Raw genomic sequence first — 22694 nt, forward strand, 5'->3', positions numbered from 1 at the left:
AGTCGCAGAAGTCATTGTGAGGTATAATTCCCCTTTTTGAACCATCAGGCATGATGTAATCTAGTTCTCAGGTTCTCAGCAATCATTTTAAAACAGTTACATGCCAACTTATAGCTGCATGTAGCTCTTGCAGTCATTACCATACCAAGTCTTCCTGTGCTGACAGTCTGAGGTCAAGCCACTGGCTTGTAGTTTCTGATGTTGGTCTGTGGGTGTTTGTGCAGTTCTTCTTCTTTTCATGTGATTATTTTAAAGGGGGTGATTCTTTTCTATACCCACTTTATGTATGTGTGTGTATATATATATTTTTGTCGAGAAAAAATATATAGAAATCCTTTGTAAAATTTTAAATGTCCTTGATCAATTTAATGCATTAATTAAGCATTCATTTCTATTAAAAATATTTTTACTACCAACAAAACTTTGAAAAGTAGTTTATTAGTGCCTGCTTAATTCTACTATTTTTACACTTAGATTTTGCCATCATTTAGAATTCATCTGAAGTTAATTTCTAAAAACAGATTTATAATATAAATATATAAGGGGAAGTTGTGGCCTAGTGGTTAGAGAGTTTGACTTCTAACCCTAAGGTTGTGGGTTTGAGTCTCGGGCCGGCAATACCACGACTGAGGTGCCCTTGAGCAAGGTACCGAACCCCCAACTGCTCCCCGGGCACCGCAGCAAAAAATGGCTGCCCACTGCTCCGGGTGTGTGTTCACGCTGTGTGTGTGTGTGTGTGTGTTCACTGCTGTGTGTGTGCACTTTGGATGGGTTAAATGCAGACCACAAATTCTGAGTATGGGTCACCATACTTGGTGTATGTCACGTCACTATATATATTATAATGTTGTGATGTCAAAACCGATTTTAGTTTTTTTTTTTTTAAACAAAAAAAAAAACATAGAATTAACTGTATCAGTTAATGGGCATGGAAATAATTATTGGCTTATCATTTTGGTCATCATTTTAATATCGGTGCAACCCTAAATGTAATCAGGTCCTGTAGTAGGCAGTATATAGTTAGTATCAAGTTCTTTTTCTTTTTACTTTTCTTTATCTGTCCGTTTGACATTTTAAGGAATGTTCCTGTGTCACGCTGTACTCGTAGGCCATGCTGAACGACATTTGCCCATCCACAAGGGGTTTCATGCTAAAGTACCTCCTCCCCTCCTCCTTCCCTGGGGGATATTTACCCCCACCCCACCCCCATGCAGACTGGAAAGGTTGACTCCTGCCCATCTTCAAATATACGTGTGCATAAAATTGATTCTTCTTGTCAGTGTGCTCACAAACTTGGGTACCTTCAAAGATGAAGATATTTAGTGCTCCTGTAAGGACGCACTTTAGAAGATTCATGAATATTTATGATTGTATAGTACGTTTCCGTGTGTGTCTGCCCCCTCTTTGGCAGCTGAAAGTATGAAAACCTGTGTAGGCCTTGGTCTCATACACACCCACCCGTATACACATATGAACAAATACACACACACACACTGTTGTGCTCTTATACCGGCCAGGTTTCCATGGTGACTGGGCCCCGAATCTCCCCGCAGTATGCTGCACAGTCGGAAGAGGAGGAGGCAAATGGATTATTGTGCTTGTGTATATAGCGCGTGTGTGTGTGTGTGTGTGTGTTTGTGTACTGGTATATATGGTTTATGAGGACACAAATTTGTCCCCATAAAACAAAAGGCTTAAAGAACATACAAAACAATGGATTATGAAATTAAAAAATTGCCAGTAGTTTTCTATAAGGGGAGGTTTAGGTGTAGGGTGATAGAAAATACAGTTTGTACAGTATAAAAACCATTAAGCCTATGGAGAGTCCCCGTAAACCACAAATGCAAGTGGGTGTGTGTGTGGAAGTATATAGGCCGATATGTTGATTGCTGACAAAAACGTGTGGTCGCAACCAGGGGTTGTATATCAGTCCCACTGTCAGATACACACACAGTATCGTGTTGTGAGTTAATGGGTGTGGCTCTCAAGCCAGTGTTTATTAGGATGAGACCCTTGAATAATTGACCCCCTTATCCCTGCGGGCTCTCCTGATGGATCACTTTCTAATTTGCCCATTAGTTTCAGTGCCATTAGATCAGACCTCCATGGTTTTTGGTGCTGAGGCTGAGTGCTTCTTGGCTCTCTGAGGACCGGCTGGTGTGTTTGATCACGGCTTCAAATGGCAGCTGCACAACAGAACATCACATTTCCCTTTATGCCATGGTCACACCTGATGTAACACAAAAGCCGCTGCGTGCTATCTGCTTCAGTGCATGTGTGTGTGTTTGCACGTGTTTGCATGAGTTGTTTACTGTGTTTGTTTGTATGGGTTATATCTGTTTTGTCTGGAGTGGCACTTTTATATTGTCCATTTATTAAGTTAGTTATGGTTTTTGTATTATATTTTAGTTTTTCATTACTTCTTTCCACCTTCTCTGTGTACCTGATAATTAAACAAATTGTTTTTGCAACTGCACTTTTAAAGGAGTAGTTCCCCCAAAATTGAAAATTCACAGAAAATGTACTCACCCTCAGGCCATCCAAGATGTAGATGAGTTTGTTTTTTCATCAGAACAGATTTAGAGAAATTTCGCATTACATCACTTGCACTCCAATGGATCCTCTGCAGTGAATGGGTGCCGTCAGAATGAGAGTCTAATCAGCTGATAAAAAACATAACAATAATCCACAAGTAATCCACATGACTCCTGTGCTTCAGTTAATGTATTTAAGTGAAAGTGTTGTGTTAACTATTGCTTTAGGAAATATTTAAATTTTCAATTTCAATTTCTTTTTTATTTATAAAGCCAGATCAAATAAAATAGTTTTTAACCTGGATTTAAAAATGGATAGTGTAGGGGCAGTTCTGATTTCTGTAGGTAGACTATTCCAAAGTCTCGGAGCAACTACAGCGAATGCGCGATCACCCCTAGAATTGAGTCTGGTTCTAGGAACCACTAAGAGCCTTATGTTGGCTTATGTTGCAGGTTGGTGAACTATCAACAGGTCTGAGAGGTAGACTTAAAAACCAATAAGAGCACTTTAAAAATAATCCTGTAGCGCACAGGTAACCAATGTAACGACTGACTGCAGGACAGGGGTGATATGCTCACGCTTTCGAGCTCCCGTCAGGACTCTGGCAGCTGCATTTTGAACCATCTGAAGGCGGTTTAAGGAGGATTGACTGATCCCCAAATAAAAAGAGTTACAATAATCAAGAGTCACGGTGATAAAAGCATGGATTACTCTTTCAAAATTAATAAAACAAAGGACTTAATTTTTACCAGGGTTCACAACTGATAGAAGCTTGACTTCACAACTTGATTGACTTGTCTATCAACCTTTAAGGCACTGTCCAACACCACACCCAGATTTTTCACATATGGCTTTACATAAGGTGCCAGAACACCAAGATTTAGATTTGGTATACCATGTGTATCCGAAGGGGTAAACACCACAATATCTGTTTTACTGTCATTCAGACTTTTTTAGACAAATTTAGAGACATCCATGCTTTAACATCCAAGAGGCAGTCGGCCACCAGGTCTAATCCATTCTTATGTTTCAAAGGAATATATTTGTGTGTCATCTGTGTAACAAAGATAGCTTATACTATACTTCTCAAAGATAGAACCGAGGGGAAGCATATACAAGGAAAATAACATGGGCACTAGAGTAGAGCCTTGAGGGACCCCACAGGTCAAAGGTACAGAGAAAGAGTGAAATTTGCCAATATTAACTGAGAAACTTCTGTTCGTAAGATAAGACTGGTACCAATTTTAAGCTGAACCTCTAATGCCCACTACCTGTTCTAAGTGGGCCAGAAGAACCGTCTCAGTGGAGTGAAATTTTCTAAAGCCTGATTGGAATGCATCAAAAATTTTGTAATCGACCAAGAAACTTTGTAGTATATGAAAAAACACTTTCTCTATAATTACTGCTAAAAATAGAAGGTTGGAAATAGGTATAAAATTTGATACATCAGAGGAGTCTAAATTAGGCCTCTTAAGACTGGGTTGTACCGAGGCATGTTTTAAATAATCAACTCCTAACGCAAAGCATTTATTGATCAACGTTAAAAGTGCCGGACCCATTACACTGAAGACTTGTTTAAATAACCATGAGGGAAATTCTATCTAAGGGTGAACCAATACGTTTGATTTTAAAAACAAAGCCATATAAAAAACAAAGCAAAATAAATGTAAACCCACAAAACAAACAAGTATATTTTAAATGGCCTGCAGGATTGCCAGTAACTGGTTTGATGGTATGTCTGATCTCAGATATCTTATTAACAAAAATATCACACATAGCTACTGACTCTGTAGGATACACACAGACAACAGGGTTTAACACAGCATAATGGTATATGCTCAAGAAATATGCCCAATTGAATGTTTTATGTCATTTTTAAGTTCTAATATTTACTGTATGTTTTCATATTATATCAAGCTCTTTTGTTTCAAAACAAACTTCATTATATGGCCTTTAATAATGGATACACAAACATGCATATCCACAGAACTGTTTTCTGTATTCCCACTGAGCTATAAAGGAGAGAGAATATGACAAAGATTGACATCAAAAAAAACAATAAAAATACCACCAATCCTAACAAATTTCAAATTCATATGGCATCATTTTCAGTGGCATAATAACATCCTTAAAAGAGTAGCCTATGCCAAAAGTCCCCGGATGGTCTACTACTTCAGGTCGATTTTTGAAGTATGGATCCGTGCACACTAACCTGGCTAATATTACCCACATTCCATTGCGCTTTGACGAAGGATTCGGTTGAGAGCTACAAACATGAATAAAAAGCGTTAAAAAAAACTTCAAACATGGTGGATGCGCGCGACCGACAGTTAAGTAGAGAGGCTCTTATAAAGGAGTTTGAGTTACTATTAATCAACATTTAACCTGGTAGAAAGTATTTATTTATTTTATGTTATTGGTGTTATATTTAATCTGCAACGGCAATGTAAACTTTTATAAATATCCGTTTGGTCGTTTACTTTTAAATGCATCATTATGAAGAAAATATGAGCAGAGTTCTCCGCATGAAGACCAGCGGCTTGCAGATCAACGTGCTAATTCTTTTCTCTCCGATATGGTAGGAATTTAAATGAAATGAGGAGGATATAAACTGTGACAAGCTGACTGACAGGCCATTTTACATTGAGGGTGCGTGTAACTATATGCGACAGAGCGGTCCGTTAAAGACACAATTGTATGACGTTATAGTATGTCCCAAAGCTTGCCTACTCTTCTATCTCGCAACAAAAATAAATAAATACTCTTCTACCTCACACTCAAAAGTGTGTACTTTTTCCTCACCAAAAAAGTACATACTTTAAGGGTGTAGTGTAAGTAGGCACATTGGGAAGCAGCGTGAATGTGGTGAAGTGATGGGTGAGTGGTGTTGGACAGGAAGTTCCTGCAGGTCAAAGGTCGCCCTCTAGTGGTTCTGATGAGCACATACCACTTGAGGATGTCAGCATATACTGTACACCAGTGTCTAGGACTCTGAAATTCTAAATTTATGCTTTATCTCATTATTTTAGTATTATTTATTTATTTTGTTTGTACATTATTTACTGGTGCTGACATTTGCATTGATTCATTGAGCAGATACTTCGATCCAAAGTGACATGTGAGTGTTTGTTCAGCTGACAAACACTAAATCTATTACTAGGCAGTGGTCCACTAATACAGATTTTTCAATGACTGAGGCCAGTAACTGCACTGCGATAGATTATTCACAGTTGCAGGAAAATTATGTGAATATTGAAGGTTTGAAGAAAATGTGGATTTACCATAAATTTCTGCATAAATTTAATATAAAATTTGATCTGATTTTTAATTATTTCACAACAATAGACAAACACAATTTGCTCAAGCAAATAGTAGAAAACAATCATATACGTTTTCAATAAAAACAAACACTTCTGCATTCACTGTTATTGATCAATAATCTCAATTTTCAAATATTGTCCGGTTTATCAGTTTGCCAATAAATATATCAGTTTATCACTATTAACAAGGTCACACGCAGGTGATTTTAAACTAAATGAAGCTGTTGTACTTGAGTGAGTCAACCTCAGGTGGAGTGACTGACTAAACGGTGTGTGGGATCCACCAGTAACAGACACAATGAGTCAGGTGGCCTTCTGTCAGAGAGGGGATTGTTCAAAAGGGTCTCTCACTAACTCCTCCTTTCTTTCTTTCTTTCTTTCTTTCTTTCTTTCTTTCTTTCTTTCTCTGACGTTTACATTCCCACTCTTTCTGACACTCGCCACTCTATACCAGAGCTAAACATGGGAGAGGCTGAGTGAGAGAGAGAGAGATCTGCCCCTGCCTGTCACAGCTAAATTTAACCCCTCAGTCTGCAAATGTAGCACAAGTCCTGCAATTTGACCCCCCACCCTACCCCAATTCTCTCTCTCTCTCTCTCTCTCTCTCTCTCTCTCTCTCTCTCTCTCTCTCTCTCTCTCTCTCTCTCTCTCTCTCTCTCTCTTTACCGCCTTCAACTTGGAAACTGAGTACAAGTTTCAGCTGTGTGTGTGTGTGTGTGTTTGTGAGTGTTAGAATGAGCCAGGAGGGGGTGATGAGGTTAGCAGAGCAATTGGTCAATCCCTGACACACACGTATAGTCCCCTGGCTAACTTTTGCAACACACACCCATCACGGCTACACACACATTAATACAGACCCTCGTGTGACACACACACATCGTGTTCAGTGTAGACTCGGATCTTTGGGTGTGACTCTGTGTTACCGTGGCAAGGAGCGAGTGCCATGGAGACCAACGCACGGATTCAGAGGCCCGCAATGGTAAGAAACAGCCGGAAACGTCCATTTGAGTTTGTGTGGTAGTTAATTAAGCGTACTAACAACTGCGTCAAAAAACTGCCTTGGAAACATGGATCTTTTCTTATCAATATTGCTCCTTCTCTCTACCTCTATTGTCTTCCTCTCTCTCTCTCCTTCTCTCTCTCTCATGCTGCTGTTTGATTCCATTTTGGGCTGGGCAGCTGCTTAGGCCTGCTGGGTTTAAATTAGACCTCCAGCACTGCTCAGGGACCTTGCTGGTACTGGCTGCCTTGTCACAGGGCCCTTTGCCTGGGTTTCCATCCGGTCTTGGCACCCATGGAGTGTGATTATTCAACAAAATCACATGTACAAATAACAGATGTGTTAAAAAAAAATGTATAGAACTGCATCAAATGTGATTAATTATGTTTCCACAATGCTAATTATGTTTACTGAGCTTTTAAAGGAGCTTTTTTGTGGAGGTGGAACAATAAATAAAAGTGAAAACATATCTTTGCAGGTGCTTTTTCAGGGAACATTAAGTTGAATCGTTAGATGAGGCTTTCACAACCATCTTAAGCATTTGAAATGCTAAAATGCTGTGATGTAATGTGAAAGAGCAGGTGAAAAGCTGAGGGAAAATCTGTGTATTTGGTAAAAATCAGGGTAATGGTGACTGGTCGACTGAATCTTATGTGGCTCAGTAAATTGTAAAAATTGCCTGGTTTGGTGATTGGCATCATTTTTGATTAAAAATATAAAATAATTAGTATGCAGAGAACGTGTAAAATGTCATCTTTTGTGTGGTCAACAGGTTTAGTCTCACTGTATTTTCACTGCAGATTTATAGCTGTAAGATATACATCTCTAAATGTGTTCTGGCATTAAATGTGTCTTTTTAAGTTTTATGGTCAGATTCTGTGGAATAATAAAGCTGTGATTTATTGCTAAGGTGGCTTGAAGATGTCTGAGTGTCCAGGATCAGATTGATGCAGATTGTGAGGGTGATATCAGATGCTTGCTTGAGCAAACAGAATTCAGGGTTTGTTCAGTATCATCCTAATCTTTGCTGTAGGCGTCAGTGCATTCATACATGAATATTATCTGCATGTGTGCATGTGCTTACCATTATTTGTAATTCTGTGTAGACTGTTCACATAATACCCTGAACAATTCAGCTGTCCTAAGGACAAATAATGCATAATTTGATCCATGTAGTGCCTTGGCAACAAATGAATTCAGAAGCATATGGTTTTGTTGCAGATTCCCAGATGTGACATGCATTTGTGACTCTCTCATGTTACACTCGTTGAACTCTGTAAACAGTACGTAAACAGATCCACATGTTATTTAAAACATTAAAAATCAGTGAAAGAAATAAGTATGTTGTATGATCCTCTGTTTGTTTCTTTTATCAGAGACACATGGGGGGTTTTAGACACTTTGATGATATGGATGCCCAGATATAATGATACACTTGCCCCCTTCCTGAATTGTAAAAGGCAGTCATGTTTTTATGTGTAAAGACCCTATTTGTAACATGAAATATAGCTATAACACTGTAACTATAACTATATGTAACACTGTGTATTTTTGTGCTCACCATTAGAGTACTGGTAAATATAAACCTCAAGAGAATCATAAAACTATGGCTGTCAATAGATTGAAATTATTGTGATTAATCTGATGATTTTAGACTTTTAGTCTTTTATTTATTTAGAAAGCAGAATAAAACCATAATATAGATTTTCCCTGATATTACCTAACCAAATTCTGTAAAATAATGTAATTTTTTGTTTGTTTGTTTAATATTGTTGTTGTGTTGTGTCATTATATTTGTATAGCGTTTTTTTCAAATTGCTTTACACATTTTTGAAGGAGAAAATCTCCTTAACCACCAGTGACCAACTGGATATGAAAAATAGAAATATTATAACTATATGTAAAATATTATTTGGAAAGAACATACACTGTATATTTTTCTACTCACCATTAGAGTTCTGTATAGTTGTTTAAACCCAAAGAAGAAAAAATTAGGAGAAATATGAAGTTTGAATAACAGAAATAACAGAAATTTTAAAGTTTGTGTTTTGAATACTTCCATTGTAAGTGTAAGTACTGTAACCATAATTTTTTATGTAGTAATCTGCATTTTTGAGCTTAACATACGCTGAACGAAAAACATTCTTTTAAACTGAAATCATATTTCTTATAAAAACCTGGGAAAGGAATTTTAAAATAATAACATCAGAATAATCTACCAGTCATTTATTGTTGATTTCATATAGAGAGGCGTAGTTGTTACATGTGATCATCCCACAATGAGTGAGTGGGAGTATAATCCTTCCTCTTCACCTCTCCCACACAGTCCTTTTCATTTTGTCCCATTTCTCGCTTTTTCTCTCTCGATCAGCCGTCATCTTCTGGCATGTCTTTTGTTTCCTTCCCCGCTCCATGTTCCTGTCTTGTTGCCGCTGATGTCTTGACTAGCACGAGTCTGACAGTGTTATTGATGTATAGTGTTCACGGCTGCTTTCTACACAGCCTGGGGAAATTTGCCTTGGGGAAGACGGAAAATGTCAACTTTGTTTACGAGCTCTACAGAACCTAAGCTAATATTATTGTTAATGTGCTGCTACTACAATGGAGCCAACTTCATAACATTTAAGTCTGGGATATTACTGTGAAGCTCTTGGTGTTGTATGAAGAGAATGGATGATGTAAACCTTTACTGAGGTGACCTGGTACCAGCCTTGAAAACTGCCAAACACATAGGCGGCTGACAGTTACACAAAACAGGGCCGAGGTGCAAATACCAGAATTAATGCAGTGAGAGATTGCGTGAAGCAGCTTGAGTGCACAAAAATGAGCAAATGAATGAAATCTGGGATTATTTCAGTTGTGATTAGGTATTATTAAACATAATAATCAAAATAAATTTTCATTCACTGGATCTTTTCCTTTAGCTAGTTAGCATTGTTCAGCACTGTGCCTGAAAGGTCTTTTCTGTGATATTAATAATATAACTTTCTAATTGTTGTGTAATGAATTTCTTTTTTACATGGTCACAATAGAATGTTATCTTCTTAAGTGATTTGCTTTTTTTAGTGATACTGTACTTTCCTAAACCTTCTAGTCTGAGGGAAATTGTTTTATTTGAAATTTTAATAGTCTAGCTACTAGTGGAAAATGTCACTTGGAATATTTTAGCCCTGTGAAGTCAGATTTTATTTTTCAAAACTGAAATACTTAGCATTGGTACTAAGGTTTACGATATTGTATTTATAACTTGCGGTTTATTAAAACAATAGACGTCTGTGAGATGTCCCCATTTAAATGGCTCAGTAAACATTGGTGTGTGTCAGCCAGGTTCCCTACATTTTAGGCATCAAATTTCCCAACAAGGATCGTAAAACCTGAAATCACTTACACTGTAGGACCAGCCAACAGGTTCAATGTGGCTACCAATGATCGTTCAGAACAGGTTTGGCTTAGGGTTTGAAGATAGAAATATCATGAGGTCAGTATAAAAATATACTGTTAGTGGAAAATCCCTACCATGACAGAAAAACATGCGTGTTTGTGTAAGTCCTGGCAGGATTTGGATTTAGCCCACTTTATGACCACAGTACTGACAATTACAAATATAACCTATCTGCTGTAAAAGTGATAGTCTACCAGGCAAAGTGTGTGTGTGTGTGTGTGTGTGTGTGTGTGTGTGTGTGTGTGTGTGTGTGTGTGTGTGTGTGTGTGTGTGTGCAATCTGTTGCTGCCTAGTGAAGCCAGTGATATTTAGTATGTGCGCTGGGTTCCTGATATTAACAATGAATAATTTAACATCATTGCATATGGCATATGTCAGTCTGACACATTCTCATTTCTATTTAAAACACACATGCAACACATATATAATCGCAAATATGTGACAAACCTAATGCACTCATGTTCACACACGCAAAGCGCATCCATCCAATGAGTCATTCTTGCAGCTGTCCACACACCGTCCACACCTCCCACGAATAAGAGTCCACTCAACACCTGAAACATAGACAGGAAAACGAGAGGAATGTAGGGAAAAAAAGATGAGAGGAGTGGGAGGCTTATATAAAGGTTCTGACACCGTACTGTACTGTGAAAGGCAATGCCGCGGCGTTGTGTGTGTTTTTGTCTGCTTTTAGTATCTTCCAACTTACCCAGACTCTAAAGCAAGTAAAAATCAATACAGACATATGTGTTTTATCATAATCTCTAATTATATATTGTGCTTGATAGAATTTTGCAGTGAAGATAATTGGGATGGAAATAAAAATAGTCTGTACACAAGTGATTTTCACAGTCTGTACACATTTTGTCGTGTCATTTCATCTTAAGCTCTTCATTGAGACTTTTGTCACCTTGGCAACACTAACTTTTGATAACACTTTATTGATTGCTTATTTGTTAATCGTGATGGGAGTAACACATGTAATTGAATGTAACAATTGGTATTAATTTTATATATCAGAAGTATTGAGTATTTTACTCTGTTTAAATTATATATTTTTTTATAATTAAATTAATAATTCATATTTGCTTTTACCTTTTGATGGATTTTAACGGGTTAACGATAAAAACTATACATATGAAAAGCAAAAGAATTTTAAATATAGCATAAATAAATGATGAAGGCGTGAAGAAAAAGTTTCCATGATTATTGTAATGTGACCGTAATGTAACAAATAAATAAATAAATAAATACATTTTTAAAAACCTAACATTAATTAATTAATTAATTAATTAATTAAAAGTAAATTTTAATATGAATCAACCCCAAGTTCATGTAGTTGAGGACATACCAGTATCTTGAATGTTTGTTTACATCCTTGCACATACACAAACTAAGAATCATGGGAAGCTCATCTCCTTTGATTCAGCTGCTCTAAACATTTGCTTCTTTCTGTTTTGCTTCTCTCATATTCTTAGAAACACTTTTCTCGTGTTTGTACTGAACCTTCTGCTCTCTTTCACTTCCTCCAACACTGTTCCTGCCCTCTCCTTCAACCTGTTCTTCATTCACAAATTGTTTGCATGTCGTACAATAACTCACTGTGTGGTCATCTGAGCCACTTCTCTTTTGGCCTGGTGGAAGAAGAGATGTAAAATGGTTATTGTGTTTGGTTTTAGATAAAGAATACTAATTAAAAAGCTTTTTCAAACACTGTGCCAAAGGCTGTTAACACAGATTCACCCTCCGTCCCTGCCTCCCTCTCACTCCCCCTCTCTGTTCTCCTGCAGGGCTCAGCAGACTCCTACACCAGTCGTCCTTCAGACTCTGACGTGTCTCTGGAGGAGGACCCTGAGGCTCTAAGGAAAGAAGCCGATAGACAAGCTCTTGCCACCCTAGAGAAGGCTAAGGTGTCTTACTTTTACATGTTCTGTTCCAGTTTCTCTCTTTCAATTTCTCATTGGTTTATTATTCAAACTCTTCCATGAGTGACTTGATTGTAGAAAGAACGTTGTTTTGAGACGCCCCTATGATTTGAATTTCTTTATGGAAATTGTAGTACTTTATTAATGTTACTACACAAGACATCAAAAAAGTGTGAAAATTTATGTTAAAGTTATGTGTATATATATATATATATATAAATATATATATATATATATATATATATATAGTATTCTGAAAAACTCCTTTACCTTAAAGGACAGTTATTGAAACACAAAGTGTGCTTAAACTTTTATTTGGGAATTTTTCACAGAAAAAAAATAGAACATTAACTTATCACAAATGGTTATCTTGTGGTCCCACACCAATAAGTTTCCATCTCAGTCATGGAGAAACATCTGGGTAAATGATTTTATTGTAATGAATTAACAAACTTAATCAGATGTTTTGACTGAGGCCTGCCACACAAAGCATGTTGCTTGTACTCCACTGGGATATGACTTCAGAAGCATCATACTGTTCAGCAGTATTATTCCATTCTCTTGATCAGGGGTCTTCAGCCCTGCTCCTGGGGATCCACCGTCTTGCAGAGTTCAGCTCCAGCCCCCATCAAACACTCCTGAACCAGCTAATCAAGCTTTTCAGGATCACTTGAAAATACACAGGCAGGTGTGCTGAAGCAGGCTGGAAATAAACCTTGCAGGACGGTGTGTCCCCAGGAGCAGGGTTGAAGACCTCTGCTCTTGATATAGGATCACTTCTATACGTTAGCTGTAAAACTGATCATATGACCATTGTCCTTCCTTTGTCTCTCGAGTTTTTCACTGGAGCTCTCTTTCTTTTCAAACAGTTCTCTCTGTTTTAATTCTCTCCATTTGTCTCTCTCATCCCCTTTCTCTCTGAAGACCAAGCCTGTAGCGTTTGCAGTGAGGACTAATGTTGGCTATAACCCAGGCCCTAATGATGATGTACCTGTTCAGGGCATGGCTATCTCTTTCGAACCCAAAGACTTCCTGCACATCAAAGAGGTCAGACAAACATATTTTCCCTTCAGAGGTGTCGTAAGCAATTTAACATTTACCGCTAAAATGATAGACATCAGTAAAATAGATCACATCTACCTCGGTGACAGCAAAAACTGCTGAAATATCTGAAATTGCTTACAGCACCTTTTGATATATAATTTAATCCTTCAACAATATATAGATCTGCAGTATAATTATATGTGTATGCAATCATATGGACGGTAACTGTACCTTTGGCTTACATGATTGAAAAACTGTGTGTTCACTCTTTGTGTGTTTATGTCAACAGAAGTATAATAATGACTGGTGGATTGGGCGTTTGGTGAAAGAAGGATGTGAGGTGGGGTTTATCCCCAGTCCAGTGAAGCTTGAGAGCACCCGTCAATTACAAGAACAGAGAATGAGACAGAACCGCCTTAGCTCCAGGTAACAGCCAATCACATGAGCCTATATCTGTTTCCTGTATGCTGTTGTTGCTGTATGAAACAGACATGTACTCCATGCATTAATAGCTACTCCACTGTTCAAAAGTTGGGGGTAAGTCATGATTGTTTTTGAAAGAAATTAAGTTTTATTCAGCAAAAATGCATTAAATTGATTAAAAGTTAGTAAAGACATTTATAATGTTACATAAGATTTCTGTTTCAAATAAATGCTGTACGTTTGAATTTTCTATCAAAGAATCTTAAAAAAAAAAAAATGTATCACAGTTTCCATATAAGTTAAGCAGCACAAGAATAAATAACATTGGAAAATTACATTCTGTTTTTAATGTTTTTTGATCAAATAAATGATGGGCATTAGAAACTTCTTTCAAAAATATGTAAACAATAGTTACAGACCAGAAACTTATGTATGTAGCCACTAACTATATATTGTTGTATGTTTTAAGTACTTTCCATTGGTCTCTCTATCTATTTCTAGTAAGTCCGGTGGAAGCTCGAGTCTGGATGTTGCCACAGGTGCCCGGAGGCCCACTCCACCTGGAACAGGTATGATCAGACCGTAATGCTGTGAGTTTTTTGGTTCTGTTTTGATGGGTTATGACATCCCTGTGCCTCTAAACCCAGGCAAATATACAGAACATAAACCCATTACTTTTACACTGGGTAATCACTGAACACAATGACAGTTAGAACGCCCCTTTAGGATCCCCTCTGCCGTCTTCTCTTCCCTCTTATCACTCATTCTTCTAGTCTTCCAGTCTATATCTGTTGTTTTTCTTTCTTCCTTTTCTCTTTGTCATCATCATCTGTAATTGTAGTTCCAAATCTTTCTCACATTGAGCTACCTGTAGTTTATGCATTCTGTCATAGCTGTGTCAACTTGGGGAGTTTGATTAATTTGTAATCAGGGGCATTTTCTCAGGAGGCAAGTGAGGTCCTCAGTAAAATTGATTGAAAAATATTAAAAGTACAAAAAACAAAAACGATACCCAAAAATAAAACAAATATAGCAAAGTATGAGTGTACAAATAATTCAGGTTGCTAAAATAACATTGTACACCAGCAGATACATTTTTTAAACGTATTTAACTATAGATGTCCCTGCATCTAGTAACTTTTGGTCAAGTATAAAACCAAATAAAACCAAGTCTGATTGATAATTGACACAGTAAAAAAATATCCTGTTAAATATACAGTAAAATATGGCAACTGTGGTTGCCAGAACTCCACTGTTAAATATAATCAACTTATAACTTACTTGTAATTGTATATTACATTAAATACATATTAATTTACCAATCTACTAAAATCTGTGTTGTACCTTGAAATGTACTGATAACAAACATAATAATGCAGGTGGTACAACAGAAAGCCACATCAATTAGAATTCTTTTATAAGTGGCCTATCTATAGAAAGTACAGTGGGTACGGAAAGTATTCAGACCCACTTAAATTTTTCACTCTTTGTTATATTGCAGCCATTTGCTAAAATCATTTAAGTTAATTTTTTTTCCTCATTAATGTTAACACAGCACCCCATATTGACAGAAAAACACAGAATTGTTGACATTTTTGCAGATTTATTAAAAAAGAAAAACTGAAATATCACATGGACCTAAGTATTCAGACCCTTTGCTCAGTATTTAGTAGAAGCACCCTTTTGATCTAATACAGCCATGAGTCTTTTTGGGAAAGATGCAACAAGTTTTTCACACCTGGATTTGGGGATCCTCTGCCATTCCTCCTTGCAGATCCTCTCCAGTTCTGTCAGTTTGGATGGTAAACGTTGGTGGACAGCCATTTTCAGGTCTCTCCAGAGATGCTCAATAGGGTTTAAGTCAAGGCTCTGGCTGGGCCATTCAAGAACACTCACGGAGTTGTTGTGAAGCCACTCCTTCGTTATTTTAGCTGTATGCTTAGGGTCATTGTCTTGTTGGAAGGTGAACCTTCGGCCCAGTCTGAGGTCCTGAGCACTCTGGAGAAGGTTTTCGTCCAGGATATCCCTGTACTTGGCCGCATTCATCTTTCCCTCAATTGCAACCAGTCGTCCTGTCCCTGCAGCTGAAAAACACCCCCACAGCATGATGCTGCCACCACCATGCTTCACTGTTGGGACTGTATTGGACAGGTGATGAGCAGTGCCTAGTTTTCTCCACACATACCGCTTAGAATTAAGGCCAAAAAGTTCTATTTTGGTCTCATCAGACAAGAGAACCTTATTTCTCTGTTTTTTAGCAAACTCCATGTGGGCTTTCATGTGTCTTGCACTGAGGAGAGGCTTCCGTCGGGCCACTCTGCCATAAAGCCCCGACTGGTGGAGGGCTGCAGTGATGGTTGACTTTCTACAACTTTCTCCCATCTCCCGACTGCATCTCTGGAGCTCAGCCACAGTGATCTTTGGGTTCTTCTTTACCTCTCTCACCAACGCTCTTCTCCCCCGATAGCTCAGTTTGGCCGGACGGCCAGCTCTAGGAAGGGTTCTGGTCGTCCCAAACGTCTTCTATTTAAGGATTATGGAGGCCACTGTGCTCTTAGGAACCTTAAGTGCAGCAAAAATTCTTTTTTTTGTTGTAACCTTGGCCAGATCTGTGCCTTGCCACAATTCTGTCTCTGAGCTCTTCAGGCAGTTCCTTTGACCTCATGATTCTCATTTGCTCTGACATGCACTGTGAGCTGGAAGGTCTTATATAGACAGGTGTGTGGCTTTCCTAATCAAGTCCAATCAGTATAATCAAACACAGCTGGACTCAAAATGAAGGTGTAGAACCATCTCAAGGATGATCAGAAGAAATGGACAGCACCTGAGTTAAATATATGAGTGTCACAGCAAAGGATCTGAATACTTAGGACCATGTGATATTTCAGTTTTTCTTTTTTAATAAATCAGCAAAAATGTCAACAGTTCTGTGTTTTTTCTGTCAATATGGGGTGCTGTGTGTACATTAATGAGGAAAACAAAATGAACTTAAATGATTTTAGCAAATGGCTGCAATATAACAAAGAGTGAAAAATTTAAGGGGGTCTGAATACTTTCCGTACCCACTGTATGTTCATCGCAAGTAGTACATAAATGATGCTAAAATAATGCAATAAATAATATCCAAAACAAGAAGAAACAAAATTATGTATATAAAATCTAATCCTGTTGTGTCACCCAGGCATGACTTGGAAGGTCCTTTTACTATTTTTAACCCTAAATTATATGGTATTTCATGGTTTTTATCTGCAAAAAAAATAAAAATTATAAATATGAGGTAACTTGATTGTAACTCCAATGACATATTTTTACAGTAGCTTTTTTCTGTGAAAATTACACAAATTGTATGTATATTGTTGTGTATTATTGTTATTGTTTTGGAATCAGTGTAAAAACTTGACTTTCATGTGGATTATTTAAAAAAAATTATTAATGAAAAAATATATATAATATTGTTTGCTTGTTGTTAGTGTAGGGTAAATGATATTCCTTTAATCCATAAACCATAAACATCAAATGAAACTGGAACATGAATTTAAAATTAATAAAAAAAACTAGACTCAGAGAAGGGACATGACACTACACCACTTGTTTGTATTTCTTGAAAAGGTCATTTCTTTTTTTAATTCGGCTTGTCCTTTTTAAAACGCCTTCTGTTTTCTCATTACCTTTCTGACTCAGTGAAGTCTGTACATCATGCTGCTGTTCTTCCTCTCTTTCTCCTCTCTCATTTTCTGTCCATTACCCTTGTTTCCCTGTTCTTTCACCCTCGTTTCCTTCTCTATTTCTCTCTTCCACCCCCCCATCCTCTCTTGTTCTATCCTTTCATTAAAACCCATCCACCTCCCAATTGGTCCTCTAGCTGACTTGTCCTCTGGGCTTTATGACGATTCGGATTCAGAAGTTGAGGAGGTAGAGCCTGCCAACACCCGTGACCAAAAGGGTGTGGGTGGAAGTGTCACCTCCCCTCAAGGCAACCTACCCCGCCTCCCTTTCTTTAAGAAGGTAACCCTGGTGATAACCCCAGGATGCATCAATAGACAGCCTCCTTCAGATGTGACTAATAATCAGACTCGTTCCTAACCAGCACCTTCTGTGTCTTTGAAACATTAGGGGAGTCTTTGCTGTTTGTGTGTTTGTTTGGTAAAAATTCACATCCAAGGGATTAAGTGAATGCATTATTACAAATATAGTCCAGCCAAACATTAAAATTCTTCATCATTTACTCACCCAGTAAGATTTTCAATTGCTCCCCAACCAACCCATAGCAGACTGCAGAAATTAATAAAACAAAATAATTAAGAATGAATATATATATCTTATATATAAGATATTAGGAAGAATGCTCTGCCAATAGCAAAAACAACACAAAAGTACTACACTTCAAGTCTGTTGAAGCCATGTGATTAAAAGACTTGATATATAGTGCATAAGTCATATGGACTACTTTTATGGTACTTTAATGGTGCTGTTTGTCATTTTCTCACATCCTTTTGTGTTTCATGGACGAGAGTAAAGCCCCGTTCACACCAAGAATGATAACTATAAACATAACGATATTAGAGTCCACACCAGTGAACATATCATCTGTTTATTCTAAGCGCACGCGTGTCTGCTGCTTTAAATTTTCGAGCTCGCCAAAAAAATATCTATTAAAATTATCCGTCAATGTTTGCATCGTTCATCAGCTGGAAAAAAATTGTTCTGAAAATGATTCCAACAATATCGTTTCTCTGTGCCTTTATTGTTATAGTTGTAGTGTGGACTCTGCTATTCTTTAACTATAAAAAAACTATAAAAGATATAGTTTTTAGAACTATATCTTTATCGTGATCTTTGTAGCTATCCTCCTTGGTGTGAATGGGCCTTTAAGTCATACATGTTTGGAACAACATGAGGGTGAATAAATAAAGACAGAATGTGTATTCTTGGGTGAATCTAGACTCACAAATCCAGTCATTTGGATTAATCCTCATGAGACCGTGTTCATGCTGGGAGAATTTTACTACACACATCAACCTGGATGATTAATCAGGAAAGTTTATCTAATACCTTAGTGGTTCCATCTTTTCCCAGCATCCTAAATGTATTAACAATTTGTCACTAACAAGCTTCTGTTTGTTTGCTTGCTTGTCCTCTGTCTCCTGCTGCGGGTGTGTGTGTGCGCATGTGGAATGATAGGTGGGCCTGCCAAACAGAAACAGAAATCGGTGAGTCATAGCAACAACAAACTTTCTGTTTCGTATTTCTCTCTTTGTGCTTGTTATGAAGATATCTGAGTCTTAAGGCTATTGTCATCATGTTCTTATATCAGCTGAGCATGTGAATGTATTTCAGAAAAGGAAAATAATATTGTTCTATGCTAGTTTGCTTCTCTAAAGGACTGAATGTTAATTGTTGTGGCATACAGACAGGGTTTCTGTATATTTCCAGTCCTGTTTACAAAAAAATTGCTCAGAGAGGGAAAACAAAAGTGTCTGGGTTTATTAGCTCTACAGGACATGTACATCTCATTCAGATTGAACTAAGAAATTAATAAATCCGGCCCATGTGTCCCCCCACATGTGTGGACACATGGGGAGCCTGCCATCCTCTTGCACATGCACACAAGATGAGGCAGAAGCACCCTGACAGGTTTCCAAGGTTTCTGTTTCCATTATGGGTGTGTGGCATAGAGAGTAGCCCACACTTGTTACTGCTGTCACAATGGCTACCGTCACACAATCACACATGCACAGACGCCCCACTGTGAGAATTAGAGCTGAAAATGATGACAGTAGATTGTAGATGTCCCAGTTGTTTTTTAGCTATCCATCTGAAGCTTTTGGATATTTATGTATTATATAACGGGGGCAGAGGTGTGTGAGGTGCCACAGTGAATGGGAATAAATTGAGCAAAAGATCTTTGTCTCTATTTTTCTCTCTCTCTCACACACACACACACACTTCATGGAGTGGAGGACCCTCAGCAGAACATGAAGTGGTCTTATCTTAGATTAAAGTGATGGTTCATCTGAGGAGGAAAGAGAAACTAAGCATCCAAAAAAAAAAAAAAAAAAAAAAAAGATTTTAAATGAACAAAGCTAGCAAAATGTTTTAATTTACTGCCATTTAATTCAGTTTCTTACAAATGTGCATTACACAATTGCTTGTAATGTGTGTGTGTATATATATATATATATATATATATATATATATATATATATATATACAGGTGCATCTCAATAAATTAGAATGTCGTGGAAAAGTTCATTTACTTCAGTAATTCAACTCAAATTGTGAAACTCATGTATCAAATAAATTCAATGCACACAGACTGAAGTAGTTTAAGTTTTTGGTTCTTTTAATTGTGATGATTTTGGCTCACATTTAACAAAAACCCAACAATTCACTATCTATCGGCGTGGCATGGAGGTGATCAGTTTGCACTGCTGAGGTGGTATGGAAGCCCAGGTTTCTTTGACAGTGGCCTTCAGCTCATCTGCATTTTTTGGTCTCTTGTTTCTCATTTTCCTCTTGACAATACCCCATAGATTCTCTATGGGGCTCAGGTCTGGTGAGTTTGCTGGCCAGTCAAGCACACCAACACCATGGTCATTTAACCAACTCTTGGTGCTTCTGGCAGTGTGGGCAGGTGCCAAATCCTGCTGGAAAATTAAATCAGCATCTTCAAAAAGCTGGTAGGCAGAAGGAAGCATGAAGTGCTCCAAAATTTCTTGGTAAACGGGTGCAGTGACTTTGGTTTTCAAAAAACACAATGGACCAACACCAGCAGATGACATTGCACCCCAAATCATCACAGACTGTGGAAACTTAACACTAGACTTCAAGCAACTTGGGCTATGAGCTTCTCCACCCTTCCTCCAGATTCTAGGACCTTGGTTTCCAAATGAAATATAAAACCTCGCTCTCATCTTAAAATAGGACTTTGGACCACTGGGCAACAGTCCAGTTCTTCTTCTCCTTAGCCCAGGTTAGACGCCTCTGACGTTGTCTGTGGTTCAGGAGTGGCTTAACAAGAGGAATACGACAACTGTAGCCCTTGGCTCTTGATGCCTTGACCCCAGCCTCAGTCCATTCCTTGTGAAGTTCACTCAAATTCTTGATTGATTTTGTTTGACAATCCTCATAAGGCTGCGGTTCTCTCGGTTGGTTTGTGCATCTTTTTCTTCCACACTTTTTCCTTCCATTCAACTTTCTGTTAACATGCTTGGATACAGCACTCTGTGAACAGCCAACTTCTTTGACAATGAATGTTTGTGGCTTACCCTCCTTGTAAAGGGTGTCAATGATTGTCTTCTGGACAACTGTCAGGTCAGCAGTCTTCCCCATGATTGTGTAGCCTAGTGAACCAAACTGAGAGACCATTTTGAAGGCTCAGGAAACCTTTGCAGGTGTTTTGAGTTGATTAGCTGATTGGCATGTCACCATATTCTAATTTGTTGAGAATTGGTGGGTTTTTGTATATATGTGGAAGATGGAAGTAAGCATAAAGTATATGAATTCTAAAGGCAATTTTTTTTATGTCTACTGAATGACTTGTTCATACACCACACTAATGTCTTTGTTTAAAAAATTTTTTTTGATATATGTTATTATATGGTTAATTCATTTTATTAATTACACCGCCTATATTACTGTAAATTTCTTTCTTTTATAAAATATTGACAGCCATAACTTTTATTGTATTAACTTGTGACATTTGTAAAAAATTTATATTAATATTAATTCATTTTAAATTAAATGTATAAATTAACATTATAAATAAAGTCTATTTTAAGATATTAGCGAGATATTGACTGTGTATATAAGCATACATTTTAAACAAAGTACATGACTGAAATGATAAGAAATCAGGTTTGATCAATATTATTTTACACTAAATTCAGTTATTAGCCTTTATTTAAAAAATATTAATTTATCAGCTTCCCAGAAGATTCATGGACTGCCACTGCTAATTACATCAGAGAGTTAGAGAGGGAAAACAAAGAAGAAAGTAGTTTAAAAAAACACTTTCAAACAAAAGTTGGAGAAAGAAAAAGACCCTTTAACGCATGTGTGTGGATGCTGTTTGTAAATCCAGATGGTTTAGGTCGGTTTTGGCAAACATGTATATAAATCATGATTTCACTGAGGAGGTTTTATTTTGTGTGTGAACTTTCAGATGGAACATGTTCCTCCTTACGATGTGGTGCCTTCCATGAGACCCATTATTTTGGTGGGACCATCACTTAAAGGCTATGAGGCAAGATAATATATCTCGTTCAAAACATGTCAGTTTTAATTTTTAGTCATATTGTTCATGTGCTCAGTTGTGTGTGTGTGTGTGTGTGTTATGTTGCAGGTGACAGATATGATGCAGAAAGCTCTCTTTGATTTTCTAAAACACAAATTTGAAGGCAGGTGGGTACCAAAATATGCATGTCATGGTCATAATAAAGATCTAAAAAAGAAAATAGATCATTTTTCATCATTTTGAAATTTGGCAAGATTTATGTTGTCAAAGATGCTGTCAAAATTAATGGCATAGATCTGTTTAGATTGTTAATGCTGAAAATATCACAATACACTCATGCTATAATTGGCATACCATGGTTATGGGTTGTTGTTTGTTCCAGAATATCCATCACCAGGGTGACAGCAGACATCTCACTTGCCAAACGTTCTGTCCTAAACAACCCCAGCAAACACACAATCATCGAGCGCTCCAGCACCAGAACCAGTCTGGGTATGAAACTCACAGTGCACACAAATGTGTAACTGCTACTCAGTGAGCTCCCTCATGTGGTCATAAAGCCAGAGCAGGCTGAACATGTGGTTTAGCAACACACTAAATGACCAAAACAACGAATGTTTTGGATTTGTGTTAGTCCAGGCACTGAAGAGCAAAGCAAATTTCAAAATACAGAACTATTCACATAGAGAGCAAACCAAATAGCCAGTTTGTCGGGATGAATGAAATGCAGATTAATTCTGATTTTATAGTTGCATGCTGTAGAGGGGAA

At 37.5% G+C, this 22694-nt stretch overlaps 1 protein-coding gene across 8 annotated transcripts in view; it reads left to right on the plus strand.

Annotated features, from left to right (window-relative positions):
* LOC109059460 (voltage-dependent L-type calcium channel subunit beta-1-like) overlaps positions 1-22694 on the plus strand; it is a 41949-nt gene that overhangs the window by 11896 nt on the left and 7359 nt on the right. For 3 of the 8 annotated variants that reach the window (XM_042726847.1, XM_042726842.1, XM_042726843.1), the window contains 8 exons: positions 12088-12207; positions 13147-13269; positions 13556-13692; positions 14191-14258; positions 17552-17694; positions 21854-21934; positions 22034-22092; positions 22308-22417. In XM_042726847.1, the coding sequence (XP_042582781.1) occupies positions 12088-12207; positions 13147-13269; positions 13556-13692; positions 14191-14258; positions 17552-17694; positions 21854-21934; positions 22034-22092; positions 22308-22417 (841 nt within the window). Of the gene's footprint in view, positions 1-6593; positions 6835-12087; positions 12208-13146; positions 13270-13555; positions 13693-14190; positions 14259-17551; positions 17695-18870; positions 18900-21853; positions 21935-22033; positions 22093-22307; positions 22418-22694 lie in introns of those variants that run through there. The other 5 variants (XM_042726863.1, XM_042726853.1, XM_042726859.1 and 2 more) reach the window with 3 other exon arrangements.

The sequence above is a fragment of the Cyprinus carpio genome, chromosome A3 (genome assembly GCF_018340385.1).
Source record: "Cyprinus carpio isolate SPL01 chromosome A3, ASM1834038v1, whole genome shotgun sequence".
NCBI lineage: Eukaryota > Metazoa > Chordata > Actinopteri > Cypriniformes > Cyprinidae > Cyprinus > Cyprinus carpio.